Source organism: Phyllostomus hastatus, unplaced genomic scaffold (assembly GCF_019186645.2).
Source record: "Phyllostomus hastatus isolate PE091 unplaced genomic scaffold, TTU_PhHast_1.1 phas_scaffold_1674, whole genome shotgun sequence".
In the NCBI taxonomy this organism is placed as follows: domain Eukaryota; kingdom Metazoa; phylum Chordata; class Mammalia; order Chiroptera; family Phyllostomidae; genus Phyllostomus; species Phyllostomus hastatus.
The window spans coordinates 11,749,076-11,770,493 of NW_025334011.1; the positions used below are offsets into that span (position 1 = coordinate 11,749,076).

At 42.6% G+C, this 21,418-nt stretch overlaps 1 protein-coding gene across 18 annotated transcripts in view; it reads right to left on the reverse strand.

Annotated features, from left to right (window-relative positions):
• Positions 1 to 21,418, reverse strand: part of SVIL (supervillin) — a 213,380-nt gene that overhangs the window by 138,124 nt on the left and 53,838 nt on the right. For 15 of the 18 annotated variants that reach the window (XM_045858133.1, XM_045858128.1, XM_045858126.1 and 12 more), the window contains exons 3-4: positions 20,791 to 20,890; positions 16,021 to 16,067 (exon numbers count right to left, since the gene is read on the reverse strand). In XM_045858133.1, the coding sequence (XP_045714089.1) occupies positions 16,021 to 16,048 (28 nt within the window). In that variant the 5' untranslated portion in view covers positions 16,049 to 16,067; positions 20,791 to 20,890. Of the gene's footprint in view, positions 1 to 2,720; positions 3,271 to 16,020; positions 16,068 to 20,790; positions 20,891 to 21,418 lie in introns of those variants that run through there. The other 3 variants (XM_045858135.1, XM_045858129.1, XM_045858136.1) reach the window with 3 other exon arrangements.

The following is a 21,418-nucleotide window of genomic DNA, read 5'->3' on the forward strand; positions in this document are numbered from 1 at the left end:
GACCGGGCTCCCCCCGAACAGACATCCAGGTGCTAGGCTTCCCCTCCGAGGTCAGTAGGGCAAACCACTCTGAGCTGTTTCACCCAAAGGATACAGTTTAATGCTTGGGAAAAGAACATAAGTCATATCACACCACTAGATGAGTTCCTCCATTTTAGGCAAGGCTCCAATAATGAAGTGGCTGACTTCATCGAATGTACCTTAATTTCCTGTGTTGGCAAAAGCACTCATCTATAAACCCCATCAGGCTTGTAACAGTAAGACAAATGTTTCTGCTTGCATTATTAGATATGGGGAAAACATAACTCATAACACGGAACACCCACTTCTGTAGTAAATAATGTATAAAACTGGAAAAGCGTGTTATGAAGTACAGTTAAATTTTGATACGGACAATCTGCGAGTCATTCCAACCCAATTTGACTCAATCAACTCATATTTGTAGAGCACCCACTGGGCAGTGGGCACTGGGCTAGATCTTGGGGTGGCGAGAGGGCTGGGACCCAGGTGGCCCTTTGGCACCCCTGCAGCCGAAGGGAGTGCCAGGACACAGGGTCAGGGCCCTGGAGCCCAGAGACAGAAGGTCAGAGGAAGCTTCTGGAAAAATTTCATCTGTTATGAGCCCCCGGGCAAGCAAGGGAAGGCAAAAACACTTCAGGGAGGGGTGCCAGCAAAAACAGTGGCATCAAAGACCTTGAAAGGGAGGCTAAGGAGTCGAGCTTTAGCCTTTAATCAGTGGGGAACCACAAGAGCTTGGCTTTTGCAGAGCAACATGCTCAGATCTTTGTGTAGGGAAGTCATTCTGAGGGTGGACTGGGCAGCAGAGAGCCTGGGGGCAAAAAGCAAAACAAAACTAATAAACCTAATTAAGGGCAATGCAGTCATCTGGGTACGAGACAACAAGGCTCAGGAGGAGGTGGCAGGCAGAAGCATCAGTGAGAGGGACTTAGTGGCCCTGGTGACCAATATAGAGAGGAGTCAAGGTGACGGCATAGCTCCTGGTTCAGTGACAAAACCATGCAGGGTTGAACTGCGGGGAAGCTCCACATGGGGGACTCTTCCTGGTCACGGGGAGACCCCTGAGATGTGTGCATTAGTGTCACATTGCAGTGAGTTTCCAGAAAGCCCAGGAATCCCTGGAGTTAGGAGATGACTTCTTTTGCATCTCAATAATAAAAGAGTCCCCTGGTGGCTCATCCCCTCAGTTCTCTGTGAAGCCCTGACCCCGAACGATGCCTTTTTGCAGGTGATACCATCCTTTAAATGTAGAATTTTTAATGACCCCAGTTATTGACAAAGATATTCGTTCTGAATGAAATGCAAAATCTTCCAGAGATGAGGTTACCAAGAAACACTGTGTCTCCAATGACAAGCAGACATATCTGGCTTTGCTGAACGAAGTAACATCAGCTGGGTGCTTTAACCAAATTTCCCTGTGACAGTTGTGCGCCCGGCACCAGTTAGACGGATCTCCAAAACGCATTTTTCTGAGGACTCTCTCTGCCAGTTTGTGTCACCGCCTCTCCTCTTCAGAGGAGTGACAAAGACCATCCACTCTTGTCAGGACACCCAGCTGCTTGGCTCCTCAAGAGTTCTCCCAGTTTGGTGAGAAGAGGCAGCCAAAATACGCTCAGCCCCCCTGCTGCTTCCCCTGGGTTGGGAGAGGACATCTATACCTTATAGTTTTTCTCAGCAGGGGATCCCAACAGCATTTTGGCCAGGGCAATGCTTTGTCTTATGTGACTGTCCCACATTACAGGGAGCTTACACTCTTTAACTGCATCCCCCCAAATGCCAGACCTGATTATTGTGAAAACCAGAAACACCCCCAAGCTTTTCCAAAAGCTTGCCAGGGTTGTGGCACTACCTCTGGCTGAGAACCACAGAAGTATTCACTGATGAAGCTCATTTCTGTAAACATTCGGTTTTTCTACCTGATAGAAATAATTACTGCTCCTACTGGTCCATCTGATTCAGTATAAAGAAATAATCTTTTTCTTTGTTTTTTTTTAAAGGAGAAATATGTCAAACAAGGCATAAATCTCCTATGGCCCATTGCTATTTTTTAGCAGAATCAAATCACCAAACTAAATTACAAAGAGACCACAGCTATCCCTAGGACTTAAAAAACATGTGTTTTTTTTGATAATTTAGAAATAAAATACAGTTCAAAATCTAGAAAGTAAAGTGAGATTTTTTAAAGATGCATTCTGGAACATCAGAGGTTCTATAAATCAAACCTGCAGAACCAAGAACGAAAAAGGTAAAGAACGCTCAGAACAAAGACTACACAAAAGGCTCGCCAGTTATTTGTATTTCCAGATGCATTAATAACAGGAATGAAGTAACACTTGCCTTTCTGACCTCTACCCCCACACTTATCATCATTGAAGTACTTTGTATTGTGAATACACTTTTCATTCCAAGGCTTCAAGTGCTAACATTTAGACAGAATGTAGTTACTAAATCATATTAACCAAATTGTTAGTATAAACGTCTCAGTATTATAAAGTAAGTTCTTTTGTCTTTAAGAGAAAAAGTTCAATCATTTCAAAACCCGACACCATGCCCTACGGCACCCAGAGGAGCACCCTCGTTAGCCAGCGCACCCTGCCAGGACACCGCACTGCCTGAACGTCCATGAGGCCTTGGGAGCATGCTCAGGCAGACGGCACGGAAAGGCAACTGCATTTAGACTGAGAGAAAGATTTTTCACTTACTTCAAATTTCTGTATAATCCTTGTTCCTCTAAGTTAAAAGGGGGAAACCAAACTGTACTTCCTTATTTTTCTAATTAAAAAATAAACAAAACAAAACACAGTATATCCTTGAATCCGGCTTTGGGTGTCCTCAAGAATTTTCTTTGGGTCTCCTCCTTTCAGTGAATACTACTTTCAAATTCTAAACAAAAAGTAAAATATGAAAAGTTAAGCCAAGAAACACTGTACAAAATCAAATATCACAACACAAACCAGGCAAGTGCATCTATTCGAAGTGATGATTCAGAACAGGATAAATTTAGAACGGTGCTCTCCACGAGGCGTGTGGGTGCCAGCCGCAGTACATAGGTGAAGGCTACATCCCCAAAGTTTCTCTGAAAAAAGATCGCCAAAATATTATTAAAAAGAGTCTTCTTTTGGAAGCTGTCAGTCTCCCAGTGTCCCTGATGCTGAACTTCCCCAATCTGGCCTTGGTGTGGCCATCCATTACTGGGTAAATCCACGTGAAACTTGAGGACACTTCAGCCTGGAAGGACGCGGGCAGAAGCAGTGGGGCTGCTCACAGGGGACGGGCCTTTTATGGCCTGAACTGGAGAGTCCTGATCCCAGCTCATCTACCAAAATAGCTCTTGGAACTCAGAGGAGCCCATCAGCTGTTGCAACATGCCTGGCCCGCAGCTACCTCAAACGCAATGAGTTTGTTCAAATTGTCTTTCAGCTTCTTAAACAGAGAAATAAAAAATGCAACATCAGTCTATTGAACAGGCTAACAAAAGTGCAGAATGGAGTGGGCACATGTTTCTCTAACTCTAGTTTCTGGGCTAAAATAACAACATTGATAGAGTTCAGAAGTTGAACACTCAAAAAGTAACATACATAGATATAACATGAAATAGCATGTAGAGTGGCACAGGTCTAGTTGCAAGTTTAGAACTGTGTAGACTTCTGTGGACTTCTCCCCATTTCCAACAATTGTAGAAAATGAATTATCAGAAGAAAGAATTGTATTGGAAGTGCTTCCTCAAAAACAATACAAATATTTTTTTTCTTAAAACCAAAAACAATGCTCCGAACTGGCAAGAATTATCCTCAGACAGATCTCAGGTGGCTCAACTCAAAAACCAGAAGAACCTTAACTGGTTAACCTTAACTCAAAACCAACAAATGGACAAAAATACTAAACAAGCAAACAGAAAACCTACCAAGCCAACCACTTCTTAAAAAGCTATTAGCATTTTTTAGATATTAAAACTAAATTACCACCCTGCCTACAAAAATACTTACAATGGTAGGTGTCCTTGTTGTTAAGAATGAAAGAAGGTCTCAGTTGTCCATCCTCACTTCAGTATAAACCACAAAGCCAGAACTCCTGGGCCACACCCACAACTGTGCGACATGCCATGAGGCCTGGATGGTGTGCCTCTGAGTGTCTGTCCCTTCTCAGACCACCAGCTGCATCAGCCAGCAGACGCCTCCCAAAACGGGATCTGGAGTCCTGTTATTAATTAACCCTGCAGGACAACGCCCCCCGCCCCCTAGACAGACAGGGTTGGGGCCAAGTGAAAAGATGGAGGCACCCTGGGCAGCTGTAATAATTAAACACCGGACTATTTTGTGCAATGGGTAAAAGCAACTTGTCCAAGCCAAATTTCTTACCTATTTCAAGATGATAAATAGAATGTCAGAGCATGACTTCTGCTTCCTAATCTTCATCCTGGCCCTCATCTTATTTTCCCTTTGACCAATTTTGCCTCTCATCAATTTTTAATTTCATTTTGTCTTATTTTATATATTTATAGAAGCTGATTAAAATTCCTCCTGGAGCAAAGCAGCATAAAGCTAAATCAAACTTTATGTAAAACAGTTGACCACGGGGTCTTTTAAGAAAAGGCAGGAGGAGAAACACCTAACTTTTCGATGCCTAGGAGTTGCGGCTCAGCAGCCCAGGCAGTGCATTAGAGTCCAACAGAACGATTCTTCTCAGACGTCTATTTCACATGTGCCTTTTGACTTTGTTCATATCCCAGGTAATTCTACCCGTGTGATCTGTTTAAATGTGTTCTTCCATTTTCCTGTGATCTGCCAAACTCTGGGAACTCCTGTCACACATTCTTCTTTCCAAAAAATGCAAGTAATCAGCCCTGATGAGCATGAGAGTAGTTTCATGATACCCCCATGAAGAAAATGAAAAATCATATACTACGAATTAAAATTAAAATGAGAACTAGACTTAAACTAGACTTAGAAATTTCCAAGATGTTGGATAATAACTATTTCTCATTTGCTATTACTCAATAATAGTATTGTAACAACATGGAAATCTACTATTCTTTCTAGTAACTGACCAGTATATCTGCTTTATTATGAGTTTTAATCTAGTTTTCATGAGCAAATCCAGGAACCATATATTTTTATGATATTTGTTTCTAAGAGAAACTGCATTCATATCCCTATAACTCCTATTTTATAACAACAATGAACATGTGGAAACCAAAACTGAAAACAAAATACCATTTACAATCATTGCAAAGAAAACAAAATATTTAGATATGCACTTACACAGGATCTATATGTTATAAATTACATAATTCTGATAAAAGACATCAAAGAAGAACTAACTAAATAAATAGATGTACACTGTGTTCATGTACTGGAAAAGTCAACATGATAAGGATGTCAGTCCTCCCCAAAACTATCTACAGATTGAATACAACCCTGAGGACCTCCCAGCCAGATTTTGGTAGATTTAGACAAGCTTACTCTAAAATGTATATGCAGAGGCACAGGCCTTAGAATAGATAAAACAATGTTGAAACAGAGGAATAAAGTGAGAGTAATCAGTCTATCCATATTTAGGTCTCTTGTGTAGCTATAATGATAGATTAGAGAAACCAAAAACAGACCAACACAAATACACCCAATTTATTTTTGACAAAAGGTGCCTTTTCAACAGTTAGAACTGGAGCAATTGGACATCCATTGGTAAAAAACAAAAACAAAAACAAAAAACAAAAAACAAAAAACAAAAAACCCCACATAAATAGCCTTGACCTGAACCTCACAGCTTTTACAAAAATTAACCAAGGATCATGAACTTAAATGTAAAATGTAAAACTTTAGGAAAAAATAGAAGAAAATGGAAAACTTCTGCTTTGCGAAAGACTCTGTTAAGAGTATGAAAAGACATGCTACAGAGTGGGAGAAAATCATGTAAATTGCAAATCTAGAATATTGAAGAACTCTCAATATTCAACAGCAAAAACCACAAACAGATCAATTAGAAAATGGGCAAAAGGTGTGAAGAGACAATTCACTAAAGAAGATAGACAGATGGCAAGTAAGCACACAGAGACATTCGGCATCACTAGCCATTAGAGAAATGAAAGTTAAAACCACAATGAGACATCCCTACCCACCTATCAGAATGGCAAAAAATAGACAATAGTGACAACACCAGATTCTGGGAAGGGTCACTCACACACGTGGCCGGTGGGAACGTAAAATGCTGAGCTACTCTTGGGAACAGTGTGGCAGTTCCTTAGAAAGCTAAACATGCCAAACCAAACTAGCACATGACTCAGCAATGGCACTCTGGATATTTTTTGCAAAGAAATGAAAGCTTATTTTCATACAAAAACCTGAATACAAAAGTTCATAGTGGTTTTATTCGAAATAGACGGAACCTGGAATAACTCAGATGTCCTTCCACATGAATGGTTCAATTAACAGTGGTACCTCCATGCCATGGGATAATGTAAAACAAACTTTAACACACACACCGACCTGCATGAATACCCAAGGAATTATGCTGAGCAAAAGGAAGCCAATCCCAATAGGTTAGATGCTGTATGATTCCATTTATACAACATTCCCCCAATGACAACATTGTGGAACTGGAAAACGTATTCGTGGTGATCAGAGGTTAGGGATGGGGGTGAAGTGGTTCTCAAGGGCACCAGGAGGCACCTTTGTTCTGGATCCCTTCCACTGTTCCACTGACTGCATCAGTGCCAATATCCTTGTAATGGTATTGGTTTATCATTTTGCAACATGGTACCAGGTGGTGGGGAGCAGGGATGGGTAAAAGGTACAGAGGTATTCTCTGTATTATTAATTCTTACAACTGCATTTGAATCTACAATTATCTCAAAATTAAAAGTTTAACCATTACAGAAAAAACTACTTCAAATGAAACTTCCAAATGCAACTCATTTGTAAACGGGCTACTTAACTGTAATTGTACTTTAACTAAATCTAAGTAGATTTTCCTCTCATCGGTGCCATCTTAAGAAATTCAAATTGGAAATGTTTCTACAAGAAAGCCATTGATCCAAAGTAAAATATTCGATACAAAATTAGAAATGAAAGCATTATTTTCCAACTAAAAATGTCTATTTGGCAGGTGTTATGGGGACTTAAAAGAGCACCTTTAACACCCAGGGTGTCTCCTATAATAGAGCAAGATTCCTCCACATAATTTTCAGAGGTTAAGTCCACTGCCCAAGATGATTAATTTTCGAAACCTGATCTACACTTGAGAAATAACAAGAAAACAACTCTCTAAAAAATGGGGGAGGCTGGGCCCTCTCAAATATAATGCTACTATAAACAGTATAGAAAAGAAACTCTGAAGTTCTTTTTGAACTCTGGAGTTCTGCAGTCTTGTGAGTGTTACACTGGAAAATAAAAAGACAAGGTCCAAGTTCGGCCTTCCACAGGGTAGGATGGACCAACTGAAATGTTTCAGTGCCTATATCCGCTCAGTGCCTACATACATCTCAGTGTCCACAAAACTTAGATCCAGATACTGCTGACCTGTGCCTCCTGAGGGCCAAACTCACCCACACTGGACTTGCCTCCTGGAAACGATTCGCTCTGGGAACACCAGGGAGCGCACAGAGGACGTGCCACCCCCTCTCGGGTCCCTGGAGGACAGACAGCAGAGCAGCAAGGACATGCTGCAACCTCCCTCATGCCCACCCCACAAGCTCCTGCAGCCCACTTCCCCCTGCAAGCACTTGCCTGCCTTGTGTCTCTTTTTTTAAAACTTGAAATTATTGGGGTGACACAGTTAATAAAATTATACAGGTGTCAGGTGGACAATTCTATAATACCGCATCTGTGTATTGTATGTGTTCATGACCCCAAGTCAAGTCTCCTTCCATCGACATTTATCTCCCCTTTACCCTCTTCTACCTCCCTCTACCTCCTTTCCTCTCTGGCAGTCACCATACTGTTGTCTGTATCTGTGCTTTTTTGTTTGGTTTTTGTTTAATCCCTTCATCCCTTCACCTGTTTCACCCAGCTCCCCAACACCCCTCCCCTCTGACATCTGTCAGTCTGTTCTCTGTATCTGTGAGTCTATTTCTATTTTGTTTATTAGTTTTTTGTGTTCATTAGATTTCACATATGTGTGAGATTATATGGTATTTGTCTTTCTCTGACTGGCTTATTTCACTACTTTGTTAGTTTATTTTATTCATTAGATTCCATATACACAATAAATCATATGGTATTTGTCTTTCTCTGACTGGCTTATTTCACTTAGCATAATACTCTCCAGGTCAATCCGTGCTGTTGCAAAAGGTAAGATTTCCCTCTTTTGGGGGGCTGAGTGATATTCTGTTGTGCAAATGTACCACCATGTTTTATCAGAATTCATCTTCCACAACTACAACCTTCCCTCTCCCAGCCCCTTGTGCTCCCCTATCAGTTTTCCCATTTGATCCCAGCTCCCTCGCACCCAGAACCTGCTGCCCACTATGATAGGCTCTCTCGGTGGACCTGGCCCCTCCAAGGCACCTGATCCTCTCGGACTGCTTCCAGCTTCATGGAACATGCTCTTCTGAAACACTTCTTTGTCTCTCCCCATGCCTTGCGGACACCCCCCGCCCCGCCCCCATCCTCAGTTGGCTCCTGGTCCCTCCTTCCTTTCCTCTCTCTCAAATGTCTATTTCCCAGGACCCTGACCTTGGCAGTCACTCTCTCGCCCCGCCTCTCCCAGAGTGAGTTCCGCCACATCTGAGGCAGGATTCAGGATGGTGGTCATTCCCTGGGGTTCAGAACACTAGATAGATCACAGCAACATGCAACTCGAGGCAAATAATGTGACACTCGTCCTCTCGCATTATGACATGTGCCCCATTTACCTGACTGACCACAGTCTCATGCAGGCTTGTCACTCCCATCCCAGCCATCACCTAGTCTTGCTGCCTGAAGCGCAGGCTTCGCCACTACTTCCACTTTCCCATAATGCTCTGATTGCCTCTCGTCAGGACTCTTGTCAGAGCCTCCAACTGCCCCCCAGCCTCCGACACCTCCCCAAACCCACCCTCTCCACTGCTTGCAGAATGCCTCACGCACAGCCTGACCTGGCACATCCCTCCCAGCCCAGACCTCAGTGTGGGCTCCGGCAGCAGTTCCCCGTGAGGGCCTAGTGGCTGAGGGCTGGGCAGCCAGTCACTGCTCAGTGATAAAAGCTGCTGGACAAACTCTTTGAATTAAATGTGCTTGGAGAGTAAATGTGAGAATGTCCTTTTGAAAGAGTGATTTTCACCCTCTTGCATTTAGAGATTCATCAGTGGCAGAAAAAAGGATTGAGTGACACTTAGCCCAGAGATTATCTCATACAGACCAAGATCTGCTGTGATTGCCTTTTACAGGAAGGTTGCCAATAGTTGTGATGTTATGAGGAATTTTAATGCCTTGCTTCATTACAAACGCCCCATGTGGATACACTCAGGACCATGTGACACAGGAGGAGAGCATCCGGCATACATGTGCTGGTGGGGGACAGAGCTGAGAATGCCCGGCCTACTGGAGATGCCCCAGTCCCTGGCCTCTGTGACTGAGGGCGTACCTACCTCTTCAAGCCACATATCCCACCAATCCCACCAATCCCCTCAGCAGGTGACCATGACAAACCACAGTGACCACGGTTGCTATATCCCAGTGTGCTCTTCCCTTTCTTCTCATTTAGAAATCCCCTAATCCAGGGGTCCCCAACCCCCAGGCCATGGACCAGCACCAGTCTATGGCCTGTTAGGAACCGGGCCGCACAGCAGGAGGTGAGCAGCAGGTAAAGCTTCGTTTGGATTACCAGCTGAGCACCCCCTGTGTCCTGAATACCCCTTTCCCCCTCCGTGGAAAAACTGTCTTCCATGAAACTGGTCCCTGATGCCAAAAAAGGTGGGGGACCACTGCTCATCATTCTTTATGACTCAGTTGACATTATTTTCCCAATAAACCCTTTCCTGATATGGTCTGTGATTTCCAACCTTTATTCTCTTAGCGCCCAGAAGCCAGAGACTCCATCATATCTCTGTATCCGCACAACCTAGCAACCAACGTCTGCCACTCGGTAAAGGTCACGAATGTTTGTATATGAAAAATGAAAACCAGAATCAAAATAGCTTGCAGCTCGTTCTTTTTTTTCCCTTATTTTAATTCAGCAACAGAATTCTCTCTATTTTTCAGGTTTGATTAATCAGTACTTAATACCCCTCTGAAGTTGGAGAGTGACACATTGGTTCTTCAGCTTACAGGCAGAAAATAAAATAGATATAGCCAGCTCGGGTGCTTCTGGGCACCAGCCTCACCACCCACCTTTCCCGTGCACAGCACCTGGTTTGGAGGAAGGCTGATGTCCGAGCACTGGCCAGCACCGTCAGTGCGGGGAGCGCAAGACAAAAACGCTCTCTGTCTCACTGCTTCTGCCTTCTGAAAAGTTCCACTTTCTAAATGGCAATGGACTTGAGCAATCATTAGAAGTATTTTTTTAAGCTTCTCATTTCCAGAGGATGAAAAGACCTGGCAAGCAGGACCAGTACACATTATATCCTAATTTCTGCTATGACAGGACAAGTCTTGGAATCATTTCATTTCATTCTTTTTTCTTTTCCCATAAAATTAGAATTGTGACATCTCTAAGTAAAGACAGGGACAAGCCTTAGTCTCCTTACACCTGCACTTGATACACCACTCTGATCCTTCTGCACCATGGACAAATAATTTTGTTTCTGGGTAGATTTTTTAAAAAGCAAAAAAAAAGGGGGGATATTATTTTTGGTTAACATTATTTTTCAACCAACAAATCTCCCTCTCCCAGATAATCTAAATCAAGCAAGCAATGAGTCTGTCTCTCTGTCTGTGTCTCTCTCAGAGCTTATGAAGAACTTCACTGGCGTTAGATGACAATCTTTCAAGCCCCAAGGTCATGTGTAGGTCACTGGCTTAAACAACAGATGAGCAAGCCAACTCTTTTCTCCCAGGCTGCTGCTTCAAGAACATGGGTGTGTAGCAATGCTCAGCATGAACAGAACTGTTGGCCTCACGGTCAAAATGAAATGTGAGTTTGCCAAGGGGGAGCCTGGACCGTGTTTATGAGTCCTGGCTCCAGGGATGCAGTCCCTCGCACAGCTGGACCAACATCACATTCCTGGACACCAGACTCAGAGTCTTGAGAGTAATCAGAGATGTACAAAGAATGACATGATCCATTTAGGCCACTATATATCTAAAAATATGGGATTTCTGTCAATTTGTCACATGGCAGAATCACAGAGGTTCTCAAGTGGGAACATGACTTTAAAGTGATGCAGCTGGTGGAGTGAGGACCTCCTACCCCAAAGAACACTCTGGAGGCTCTTTCCTTTCTGTGCTGTTGTTGACACAAAGCTTTGCACCATAAGTAATTTCTTTTGCTGATCCCAAACACCAAGAGGGAATGGAATATTCTTACTCCTGAATGAGAAAATACAAAGAACCTCTGTTTGCTCTTCAAGAGTGTGTGAATAGGCAAATATCTGCACCATGTTACAAAGGAGAACCAGGAGCAATATCCAGACCTCAGAGATGCATTGGGAACAGGGAGGGCCTGGGTAGCTTTCTCTGCAACTGTGTTCCCAGCCTCCACAAACCAGGATGCCTCACTCACCTGGGGTTGGAGACACAGTGCATGCACTCTCCTGCTCAATATGGGTCCCCTTGTGAAATTCATTCTCATTTTCCTCCAGAAACAGAGTTACAAGTGAGGGCTGCACACTTGAGCCAACCCACCAAAGCCTGATAAACCTGTAATAACCTGGACCGCAGTACCAATAATTTACTAAACAGAACTGCTATGAGTTATAGCTTAAAATGTACTTGTGGCTCCAACTGGGGTTCCTGAAACACAGCTTCCTGGCAGCACAGTTGGTGACTTCCTACCTGAAGGTTTAGGCAGTGACTCTTGTTTTGGGGCAGAAGCTACAAGACTGAGGAGAAGGGCAGTGTCTGACGACCAAAGTGTGGGAGAACGAGGTGGGGGAGGAGTCCACTGAGGGGCGGCAGGGAGCGTGGTGAGGGAAGGGGGCAGGGTGAGTAATTTCTGGGGTAGGTGGAAGACACTAAGAACTAAAAAGTTGAAGAAAAGACAATAAGGGGAAGATACAGAATCAACTAATTAAGTTTAGCTTCATGAAACATTTATTTCATTTTATTACATTTCTCATTTAGCTGCATCAAGTAAAAACTTCATTTTAGTCTAGAGACCAAAAATTGTGTATCTAGATTATGACTCCCAGAGTCCCGTCCAGTTCTAGACAACCGAGATTCTGTAATTCCAGGGCAAAGTGCTGCAGTCTCACATTCACGAAGGAAAAATGGAGAGAACCAGCAGAAAGAAAAGAAAGGAGAGAAGAAAGACAGGAAGGGGACTCAAGGAGAAAGTATGTTAACACAAGACATTCTGGAGTGAGAATTATTGGATAGTAGGATAGTAAACAAAGATTAAAATGCTTGATCCAACACAGATTCAGTCTGTAACAGACAAATCCTTCAAAGACCCTGACGTTATCTCAGGGACTCGTGATACCATGTTATCAGCATGCATGGAGAAATCCCTTCAGGGGAATCTATGGAAAATATAAGTCCAATGGACAGCGTACCTTGTGTCAGAGGAAAGACAGGAAATAAATAGGCACATTCCCCTCAAACTCCTGCACTTAGTTCTTCCTGCCGGACTCTGCCTGTGGCTTTCTCCAGCCCTGTTCCTGCGGCAGTGCCACCACCCACACCCGAAGCCAGTTCCAGGAGAGCAGAGATTGTGTCTGTTTTGTAGATGCTTGTTAAACTCCAGTGCTCAGAATCGTGCTTAGGACATAGAAGTGCTCAATTAGTATTTGTTGAAAGAGCAGAATGAATAATACATAGTTTAGAGGAAGAGAGCCAAAACACAGAGGTTTTTCAAAGGCTCCGTGACCTCCCTCTGCTCCCACTATCCTGCAATTTATGATCGCAGGCCCTGCTGGCTTCGGGGAGACCGTCCCACAGCCCGAGTTACTTTATTTCCTTCCCAAGTACCTCTTTGGGGAAAATTTTCCCCATTATGCAGTGCCTGATTTCAGTGCAGGGCTCCCTTGCACATCTCTCACGCATTCTGACCTAGACACGGCCTCACTTAGGCATGTGCACTGCACCTGGGCCAGGTGCATGCAGAGGCCCTGCCTGCAGCCTCCGAGGTGAACTAACTGAAGGCAAAGTTACAACAGGCCAGTTCTAAATGTTTTCTGACGATGGCCAAGTGGGCAAGGTCAGTCCTTTTTGCCCAGAAACATGACACTGCTCTCTATACCAACAAGTATTAATTCAAATCCCTGGTGCACAGTCAGGATATGGAAATTAAAGTAATCTAATCTTGCAGAGGAAGAAGTATGAATCACCATTACACAGTCTGACATGGAGCAGAATGATTAATCCCAGGCAACCCTGAGGTTAGGGTCCACGGTGATGGCTCCTGTGGGCCACAAACCAAATGGGGGAACCTACCAGCCAACCCCAGAGAAGTCAGCCTCCCAGAGGACAGGAGCAGTGATGCTGTGTCCTCAGGGCCACACCTCAAAGCTGTTCATCCTGAGGGAGACTCTGTGACCGAGGAAGGAGAGGAGGGGGAGTTTGGGGCTAAAAAATCTTGCCTCTTCTGCGTTCTGACTGGTGAAAACTGCTTCAGCTCTGAAGCTTACTCATAAGTAGGAACTGTGCAATCATAACATTGCAGAAAATGACTAGAAACCCCAATGCTCTCCAGGGGAAAACAATAGAATATGCACAGGACAAGCAGGACAATGAAAAACAAATCCAGTTAGAATGCTCTCCTAACCACATCACAGAAACATCCAGTTCTAAAGGGAGGTCTTAGTCTTTTCCTGCAACTTTCAAAAAGACCACCGAAGCTCCCCGTCAAGAAACCACAGCCCCAGTGCACTTGGGAGGCTTGGTCAGGGCGCCCGCAGCCTGGACCAGCCCTTGGCTTTTTTTCCGTTTTCTTTTGCACAGCTGTGTTCAATTTTCTGTCCTTAGGGTTTTTAAAGGAACATTTATTCTAGGGCCAGGAGTCTCAAGTTTTATAGTTATACAACGCCCTCTCCCAGAGCCAAAGAATGTTTGAAAAGCCTAAACCCGGCAAAGAGAATTAGTAAAAGTAGCCAAATGAAAGTGAAAAGTTAAGACTTGTTCCAATTTATATTCAACCTCTTACTTGATTGTATTGTACCTTCTGTTGCCCTACAGGACGTTTGCTACCCATTTTTCAAGCAAATACAGGTGTGCATGCAAGTGTGTGTGTGTGTGTGTGTGTGTGTGTGTGTGTGTGTGTGTGTGTAAGAGAGAGAGAGAGAAAGAGAAATTGGGAATAGGTAAGGAATGAAGAATTCTAAAGGTGTATTTATAGTCTTCCATGGTTTCTGTTTCCCATTTTATGGTAAATTTTATTATATATAAGGCCTATATCTTACATGGAATTTAATAAAAGATCACAAAGAAAGATTCCTTTATGAGTTTTATGTGCTTGCCTTTCCTATTTAGAGAGCTAGATAGTAGATTTTGGTAGTAGCACAGCAGTTTAAAAAAATAAAATGATATTTTTATTTAAAAAGTCAAATTATTGGCACTTTTAGTCGGAATGCTCTACACTAAGTACACTGTCAACATCCGGAAATCACCACCACACGCACACCAAAAAGTGAGTGTGAGGCCCCACCAGCCCATGAAATGCTAACCAAGTCCCTAAGTGCAGCCAGGTGGAGTTACTGCAGAAAAAACAGAAGTCCCGTACCTGTCTCTTCTGCTCCTCTCTCTTCACACCACCCAGAGTCCCACACCTCACAGCAACCTGCCCAGAGACTCTGCCTACACAGGCTCGCGGACATCACTTTGATGGTGTTTGTCTCAAACGCTGGCCGCCTGTTTCCTCCAGCCCATCCGACCTGACAGACAAAGCGAAGCACAGGCTCCGGGGCCTGAGGTCTGTGACAGCGCACACCACCCACAGAAGAGGCCTGGCTGCGCCCCAAAACAAACAAGAAGCTTTCTGAGAAACAGCAGTCTGCACAGATCCACCCTGAGCAGAAGGAACCCAATCCATCCTCCTCCACAAAATGAGCTAAAATGTTGTCAGGAGCACCTGCTCGGCAGTCCAACTCTCAGACGATCAGGAGAGGCTGACACTGACCTTGTCCGACCCTGGTCATGACCAGCCTGCAGAGGCTTCTCCCTAAAAGCAGTTAGCTGTAAGCAGAGCCGAACAAACCTGTTCTCTTTACACACACTTTCCTTCACTCATTTAATATCAAACTGAACCACAAAGTATTTTCTTAAAGATGATTAAAAAAGAAAATCAAGATATGAAAACTTCCATTTAGCGCAGCCCCAGAGGCAAAGTAACAGGCTGAGGTTCAAGCAATTCCCTCCACATAATCACGCTGATTCTCCCGTGACTGGAAGCTGACAGAAGTCAGTAGATCCCTGCACCCTGGGTGGAGGACAGCTGAAACAGACAGGACTCTGAAGGCAGAGCTTGTTTTTAAGCTGGTGATTTCCTATTCCTTGTGGATGACGGTCTAGCTTCTAACCAAACAAGACATGCTACAAATACAGTTTTCTCATAATAATGAATTTAACATCCTATGGATCTGCACTCTAGAACAAATTAATATGCTTCTTTCAGAAGAATGTTTTAATGAAGTATTGAAAATACTTCCCTAAAAATCCCCCAATACATGCTTCTTCTTTATAGGATAAAACAGAACCAAACAACAACCATATAGTTTTTGTTTAAAAAAAAAAACCCACACAGAAAAAATCCTTATAAGGAGCCTTTAACCAGGGCTTGAAAACAAGGATGTTTTCTAATTTTATGCCAAGCCAGTTCAAAAACAGTGGATTTTAAAAATACTCTTTTATGATAAGCCATTTATATGCCACGTAATAAAGAGCAGAAATTTGAGTTAAAACACTAAGATGTAACTTTAAAAACATGACTCACCAGACAGTGCACACGTGCGTGCATGCATGTGCACACACGCCCCCACCCTGTAAAAGAACAACAAACAATGATCGGCCTCACAAAATGAGCAGTCAACAGACACATGCTCAAAACATGATTTTTGCCCAAAACACCAATGGGCTTTAGAGGAAGTAAAGGTTGGGCTATTCCTCGCTCCTCCTTGCTCCAGGACCCGCTCTAGCCACGCTGACGTCTGAAGAGACGTGAAGCACCGGTGCAGCACAGCTGGCCTTTGCTTTATAAAGACTGCATCCGAAAGCGTGGAATGCCCTTTCTCGTTATTCTGATTTCAAATGAAGAATTTCAAACAATTCCACCTAAACTTCAAAAAAGCACATTAATAAAATCCTTTCTACTTGATCACAAAAGGAGATAAAAACCAGGAGAGAACAAAGCAAAGAATGACTCTCTTCACTACCCTCCTGCCCCACCCTTACCTACATACAGGTTGGCAGTTCCCCATGGGCAGAATCTAACCCCTCAGCGCTGGCTCCAAGGAAGAGACGCCTTCAGACCCCACTGGCACTCACACTCGGGTGTCTCAGCAGAGCAGGAAAGGATCCTCGGGCAAGTTTCACCTGCAGCCTCATTCTCTCCACTGTAGCACTTCACATCCCCCTGCAACCCACTCTGACCCGGGGTCTATGCTACTGAACTAGTACTCTTATCAAAGTCACGAACAACGCCTGTCTTGGCAGTCCAAAGGACACTTCCGTCCTCTGACTGACCTCTCTGTGGCACCCGTTCTGTGGACCCCTCCCTCCTTATCAAGTCTGGGTTCAGTGACCCAGCACTGGCCTACTTTCCTTTCTCCCTGGCTGGTTCTCCTTCTGTTTTCTTTGTGGTTCTCCTCCTCTTCCCACCTCTTCCTAAGCCTTGTCCATTCTCCTTTCCTCTCCCTCTCTGCCTCTCTTTCTCTCTCTCCCCATTTTCATCGTTACCTGTGGATTTAGCTATCATCAAAATTTTATCTCTAGTCAGGACTGTCCTTCTGATCCCAGACACTTTCAACTGTCTACTTAACATCTCTCGTTGGATATTTCACGGGTACTCAAAGTCAGTATGTCCACAACAGAACTCTGGCTTTTCAAAGTTGTCTCCCCGCATTTAAAAAACAAAATCTCCCAAAACCAAAAGCAATGCCCAGTCTTTCCTCTCCTTCTTAGAAGTTGCCATGGCCAAATTTGGGGGGTCATTGTTGATTCCTCCCCTGTCCTTATTCCTGTATCTCATCTATCACCAACTGCTCACAGCTGCACCTGCAAAGCACACCCTGTTTTATGTGTACACCAGTTTTATTGGTATGTCATATGCCACACAATCCATCAATTTAAAGTGTATATTAAATGGTTCTTAATGTATTCATAGAGTTGTATGATCATTAACAAACTAATTTTAGACTTTTCCATCACCCCGAAAGAAACCATGTACCTATTAGCAGTCACTCTCAATTTCAGTCCAGGCAATCATTAATCTACCTTCTGCCTCTGTGGCAGATCTGCCGGCTCTGGAAATTTCACATAACTAGAATCATAAAATATGGGGTCTTTTATCTCCAGCTTCTTTCACTTAGCATATTTTCAAGATTCATCAATATTGTAGCTTGCATGAGTTCTCCATTCCTTTTATAGCTGAATAATATCTTATCCTAGGGACATAGAACATTTTATTAGTCCGTTCATCAAATGATGGTCATCTGGGTTGTTTCCATTCTTTGATTATTAAAATAACACTGCTATGAACAAGTGTTTACCCTTATACTTTCATACAGATGTGAGTCTTCATTTCTCTTGGGTATATATTTAGGAGTGGATATGCCAGATCATAAAGTACCTCTGTGTTTCCCTCTATAGGGAACTGCCAGACTGTTTTCCAAAGCCGTTTCCTTGGAAAGATCTTGCATTTCCACCAGCAGTGTATGAGAGTTCCAATTTCTCCGTATCTTCACCAGTACTTGTTACTGCCTGTCTTTCATAGTGGGATAAAAATAGTATCTCTTTGCAGTTTTGATTTGCATTTCTTTGATGACTAGTGATATTGAGGATCCTCTCCTGTACTTATTGGTCATTTGCATATCTTCTTTGAAGAAGTGTCTAATCATATATTTTCCTATTTTTTTAATCCTCACTCAAGAACATGCTTATTTATGTTTTCAGTGAGAGCGGAAGGGAAGGGAAGAGAGAGGGAGAGAAACATCGAAGCAAGAAACATCAATCTATTGCCTCTTATATGCGCAAGAGTGCCCCGCCCGACCAGGGACCAAACCATAACCTAGGGATGTGCCCTGACTGGGAATTGAACCCTGGACCATTCAGTTTATAGGACAATGCTCCAACCAACTGAGACACACTGGCCAGGGCAGATCTTTGCCTATTTTTAAATTGGGTTATTTCCTTATCGTTGAGATATGAGAGTTCTTTATATATTCTAGATATAAGTTTCTTATCAGATTACATGAGTTGCAAATACTTCCCCTATTCTGTGGACTGTCTTTTCACTCTCTTGATAAGTGTCTTTTGCTACACAAAAGTTTTTAATTTTGTTGAAGTCCAACTTATCTATTTTTTTTGTCACTTGTGCTTTTGGTATTATGGTTAAAAATCATTCCCTAAGCAAAGGTTATGAAGATCAACACCCACATTGTCTTCCAAGAATTTTATAGTTTCACCTCTTACATTTAGGTCTTTCTTCCACTTTGAGGTCATTTTTTAAAATGTAGTGTGAGGTAGGGGTTTATTCTTTTCCATGTGGATATCCACTTGTCCCAAAATCATTGTGGAACAGACAATTCTTTTCCCACTGAATTGTCTTGGAACATTAGTTAAAAAAAATCAATAATCATAAATGCATGTTTTTTTTCTGGTCCACTAATTCTGTTCCAAAGATCTAGCTGCCTATCCTTGTGCCAGTACCACACTGTCTTGATTACTGTGGCTTCATGTTAAGTTTTAGAGTTGGGAAGATCGAATCTTCCAGTTTTGTTACTTTACACAATTCATTGGTCTATTCTGGGCCCCTTATATTTCTATATAAATTTTAGAATCATCTTTTAAATTTCTGCAAAGAATTCATCTGAGGTTTTGATAGAAACTGTATTGAATATATACGTAAGTTTAGGAAATATCACCATTTGAACAACAGTAAGTCTTTGGGTCCATTAACATGGAATATTTTTCCATTTCCTTAGATTTTCCTAATTTTTTTCAATTGAAGTTTTAATAAGTTTTACATTTCTTTGGTTACATTTATTCCTAAGTACTTTATTATTTTTCATGTTATTATACAATAATTCATTTTATTAATAATTTCAGAGGTTCATTGTAAGTGCATAGCACTACAATTAATATTTGGATCCTGCAGCCTTTCTGAACTTGTTTAGTTGTTCTAATAGATGAGTGGCTTTCCCATACACAAGATCATTTCTAACTGCCCTGGATAGAACTCCCCAATACCACACTGAACAGAAGTGATGACGGTTGTCTTGCTCCTAACCTTCAGGGGAAAGTGCTCAGTCCTTCATGGTCAAGTACAATGTTAGCTGCGGGTTCTCACACATGCCTTTTCTCAGGTTAAAGGAGTTCTCTTCATTCCTAGTTTGTTGTTGTTGTTTAGTTTTGGACTCTTTTTTTTTTTAAATCATGAAAAGAGCCTGGATTTTGTCAAGTGCTTTTCTGCATAAAACACAAACCTTTGCACTTGCTTCTCCCTATGTATGCTCTCTCTATCTGCCTAGCTCAGTGTTTCTCATATTTACAGGAACCTACTTCTGGGCAGTCCTGGACCATCACATTCAAAAGACTCCATCCGCCACTATCTCTTCCCCAGTCAGCCTCTCATATAATCTTCAAAGCACTATGCCATAATTATTGTAAGCACAAATTTGGTATCACTTGTATATTAAGTTTAGTAATTGCCAACATGCATTCATCATTTTAATCCTCAAAACAACCTTCCTAGATAGGGGCTATTATCACCAATTTACAGATATAGAAATTTAGAGGTTAAGTGTCTTATTCAAGGTCGTGCAGTTTGTAAGTGGCAGACTCAGGATTAAAACCCAGGCCCCTGAGCTCCCTAGACCATTCTCTGAAATATGCTCTCCTGCCTCTCAACAATTGCTCTTCCTTACTTCTTACCTTACTTACTATCTATACACCCACACCACCTGTCTCATTTATTGTTGTATTTTTAGACTCTAACACCACCTATGGCTGGTATTCAACAAGAGAAGAGGACCGCTGGGCTCTAAGAAACACTGGTGACTACACACACCCATGGAGAGAAACAAGGCTCATTTGTTTTGAGATCCTTCAGTAAGGAGGATTGTTTATCTTTAACCCCATGTTTTCCAAACACATTTGAACACAGACCTATCTTCCTCCGCCTGTCCCCACCACAGTAATGATCTAGGGAACACACTTGGAGAAATACGGCCCCAGCGAGCAGTTCTGAGAGAACAGTTCCTGGAAGGACGCTTCCGCGCCCCTTTCTGTGGCCGGGTCTGGTCTCATTAACAAAGTCTCACTTACAGAACCTCTGAAATGTCCCTCGTAACCACAGCTCAGTTCAAAAAGAAAACCCCAATCACAGAAGGAGCTTCAATTTTCTCAGAGCTCTGATTTGCTGAATGTGATTCAAACAAAGTCACCCTTCATAACATACTTTTAACTATTCTCAGAATGCAGGCAAAAATGTGGTTAACAGTTTTGTTAACCACAAAACCGTTGTATTTCTTTCCTGAATACTTACTGTAACGCCAATATTTAAATCTGGCTTCAGATGTAGAATGACTTCAAAGTCTTCATAGCTCGGCTCTCTGGGTCTTCAAGATCATCTACTCAAACTCTCTCTAAAAAGGAGCAAGAAAAAATTCTACTTTTAAATCAAAGAAGGAAAATAGCAGATAACATATGACAACCACATGTATGAGCAAAGCAGGGTACACTGCGGTGATTATCTGCTTCTAAAGCACATCCTCCCTTTCAATCATCTGTTTACATCACAACTACAAATTATAGGTGGTGGTTAGAGCATCTTTCTCAACCTCATAAAAAGTCATTTTAAAAAACCCGTTTTCTCCTTTATCTTAAACACTGAATAAAGTCATTTTTATGTAACAATTCTCTAAAGTCTAATGGTTCTGTGGTGACTGAAATTTTATATATTTGGTCTGAAGGTAAGAGTTATCTTGGGTAAATATGAGTTCTTTCTAAAACACAAACTTACATCGGATTCAAACAACAGGCTTTGGGGAGAGAAGCCTATAGCAAAGGGAGACTTGAAAATCCCGAGGAGAATGGGCTGGAACTCACCATGTACAGCCATGAGGAGCTGACAAAGGCCCCATTCCTCAGAAAAAGAGACAGTGGGTAAAAAT